The 2988-nt window shown below is 38.7% G+C and overlaps 1 protein-coding gene across 1 annotated transcript; it reads right to left on the bottom strand.

The window, feature by feature from the left end:
- Positions 1-295: 295 nt before the first annotated feature.
- Positions 296-1999, bottom strand: LOC131034782 (protein BPS1, chloroplastic). The gene has a single exon (XM_057966364.2). The coding sequence runs from the start codon at positions 1971-1973 to the stop codon at positions 462-464; it is 1512 nt and encodes a 503-aa protein (XP_057822347.2). The 5' UTR covers positions 1974-1999; the 3' UTR covers positions 296-461.
- Positions 2000-2988: the final 989 nt, after the last annotated feature.

Raw genomic sequence — 2988 nt, 5'->3', positions numbered from 1 at the left:
TTACAATTATGTCAAATAACACACACCCCATTGCTGGCTGTTTACGTGACCATCTATACAAATGACGGAGAAATAAATACTTTGATTTTGGTCCACCTTGACAGATGAATGAAACAATTACAGAATGGTATAGAGTTTACTGAGCGTAAGAGGATTTGTGTCGAACGATTCAGATATATTGATCACTAAAATGGAAGATTTAAAACATAATTTCTGTCTGTATGTTGAATTCTGGTATAACCCAGAGAAAAAGAAATCCAAAACAATAACACTGAAAGCGTATAATGTGGTTCTGAAAACTATTCACAGTTACTATTAACATACATGTTTGAAATTAATAGTAGTTGGAATGCAGTATAACGAAAACAAAAGCATACCAGTGTTCTAAAATGTAGATTAAACTACCACCTCAAATAAGAAAGTTTGTCAAACCATTTTGTTCCATACCTTAGTATATTACCCTAGGAAGAATAAGTGAGAGCATCCAGCAGAGCCATCCTGTCGGCTACCACAACTCTGAACAGTTCGTTAATCTGAATTTCTATGGGAGCCATGCCGTCTTCCAATTCTGCGATAGAATTCTTTAAACACATCACCGAATGCCTCAATTCCAAATCCTGTGTTTCATCAACCAGTATGGACTTGCAATTTACTAGCAGATCGTACAGAGCCTGGGAAGATGAATCCACTTTATGCAGCTCGTTGAGAAAAGCGCGAAAGGTGCCCTTTTTACTGCGCCTTTCCACCTCTTTCTTCACTTTAAAGTAAAGGGCTTGAAAATCGGAGGCCCAGGGGGAGTGCCCGGCGCAGGGCAGCGGAAGGGAGCACCTTGACTTGCTCGAAAGGGCGGCGATGAGAAGGCCACAGATAAAAATGGTGAGATCCTTGGCCGCAAAGATTGGTTCCATTAATCTACCTCCTGCAGAGGAAGCCACCCGTTTTTCGCTCATGCGCCGCAAAATGGAGCTGCAATTCTCCATCAGAGATATGCTCTGAGCTTTGGCCGCCGACTGAGATAAATTGCTGAGAGCCGTTCGGGCCCTGACCAGCTGCCAGGTGCCGAGGGGGCCATTAAAGCAATGAAGCACAAGGTGAAGCTTTTCCTGGTACTCCTTCATGTCTCTCATTTTCACGCGCAGAGCATTGCATACATCAAGGAGCTTCACCATGTCATCTAGGGTTTCATCCATCCACTTTGAATTCTGGCCGATTTGGGGAAAAATAGCTTGGACCTCTCTGTGCATTGACAGGCACAGATCCAGCGCCTGCCGGAGCCAGCCGGCGCTCAGATAGTTCCCAAACTCTTGCAGCCGCTGGAGTTCTGCGCAGAGATGGATTTCCAAGTCGGCGTCAATTGCAGAGTTTTTTGTCGACGAGGAAGGGCGATCCTGGAAACTTAGGGCATACTGTAAACCCTGCAAACCGCCTGTTGTTTCTTTCTTCCTCTTGTCTGTTCTAATCTGGAAACTTTGAGCATACTGTAAGCGTCGCCAGCCTCCTTTTATTTCCTTCTTCAGCTTCTCCTTTGATAGACCTGCAAAACTTCGAGGAATCTGTAAGTTTGGCATACTGCCCATTATTTCTTTCTTCCACATCTTTCGACCGTGGAAGCTTAGAGCACGCTGAAAGCCCTGCAAACCACCCATTATTTCCTTTTTCTTCTTCTCTTCCAGTAGACTGGAAAAACTTTGAGATTTTTTGAATCCCTTTATTTCGTTCTTCCTCGTCTCCTCTGAAATTTCCTGCAAGCAGCTCATTATTTCCTTCTTTCTTTTCTCCTCTGAAATTTCCTGCAAGCAGCTTATTATTTCCTTCTTTCCTTTCTCCTCCGGTTGATCATGGAAACTTTCACCATACTCTAAGCCCTGAAAGCTTTGGACAAACTGTAAGCCCTGCATCATTTCCTTCTTCCTCTTCTCTTCCACTTGACCCGGGCAACCTTGAACGTACTGTAATCCCTGCGAACTACACATTATTTACTTCTTCCTCTTCTCCTATTTCAAATTGGAAACTTAGAAATTACAAACAAACACAATTTCAACTTGCTATTATATTATATTTGAATTAAAATTTATATCAAAGAACATTTTAACAATCACAATCACGAATTTAAGATTGAAAGTCACCTATAAATATCTTTTCCAGTTTTATAATTAATTGGCTGTAAGAATTTTATTGGTGAAGACTTTACTTATCATTCATCTCTATGGTGGAATAAATATATGTTTGACACATTTAGCATATGCTGAAATGGACCAATTCCTATCAGTTGAGTATCTGAAAGGAAAGTCAATGAAGGCCTAAAATTCATAATTGTCTTACCTCGGCAAATAATTTAGTGAAACTGTCAAAATAATATATCTTAAAACAGAACAAGAACATGCATTGAATATTTCACTGCATCCTTTCACCTCTGATGTTTTTTGTGGTCGTCTTCTTCCTCTTTTTTTCCTTTTTTTTTCTTACTAAGTCATGAATTTTCCAATCATTTTACTATTATCTCATTTCATTCTAATCAATCTAAAAGAATATAAATAAAGATGTAAACTAATCTTAGTCTTAGTTATCATGAAATGGAAGCTAATAAATGGATTTCCCTACTTCCCTTCCGTAAAAAAATCTCATTCTAAAATTTAATAAATAAATATTTAAGCATATCAACACCTATCTCGTTTAATTGTTAATGATCGAGTTCTTTGCCTCTTATTAGTTACATGGTGTTAGATCATAGATATAAAAATTGGATGACATCAATACATGGAGATAATGCCAATACAATGGTCTTAATGGAGTTGCACATTTATGCTATAGCCTCATCTCCTCTCTATTGTGATTGCACATAAAAACCTCATATATTGTATGTGTGTTTGTACTAGCAACATGAGCATCCCTCTATCAAATAATCAAAATTTATTATTGTCTCTTTTTGTTGCCTTAAATCTCTAGATATCCCAAAAATAGAATTTGAATGACAAAAATCTAGACTAT

Source organism: Cryptomeria japonica, chromosome 3 (genome assembly GCF_030272615.1).
Source record: "Cryptomeria japonica chromosome 3, Sugi_1.0, whole genome shotgun sequence".
Taxonomy (NCBI): domain Eukaryota; kingdom Viridiplantae; phylum Streptophyta; class Pinopsida; order Cupressales; family Cupressaceae; genus Cryptomeria; species Cryptomeria japonica.
This window is presented reverse-complemented; position numbering and strand designations above follow the sequence as displayed.

Excerpts from the sequence above, each read along its gene's own strand:
- LOC131034782 (XM_057966364.2), bottom strand. The coding sequence starts at position 1,973 with ATGTGTAGTTCGCAGGGATTACAGTACGTTCAAGGTTGCCCGGGTCAA.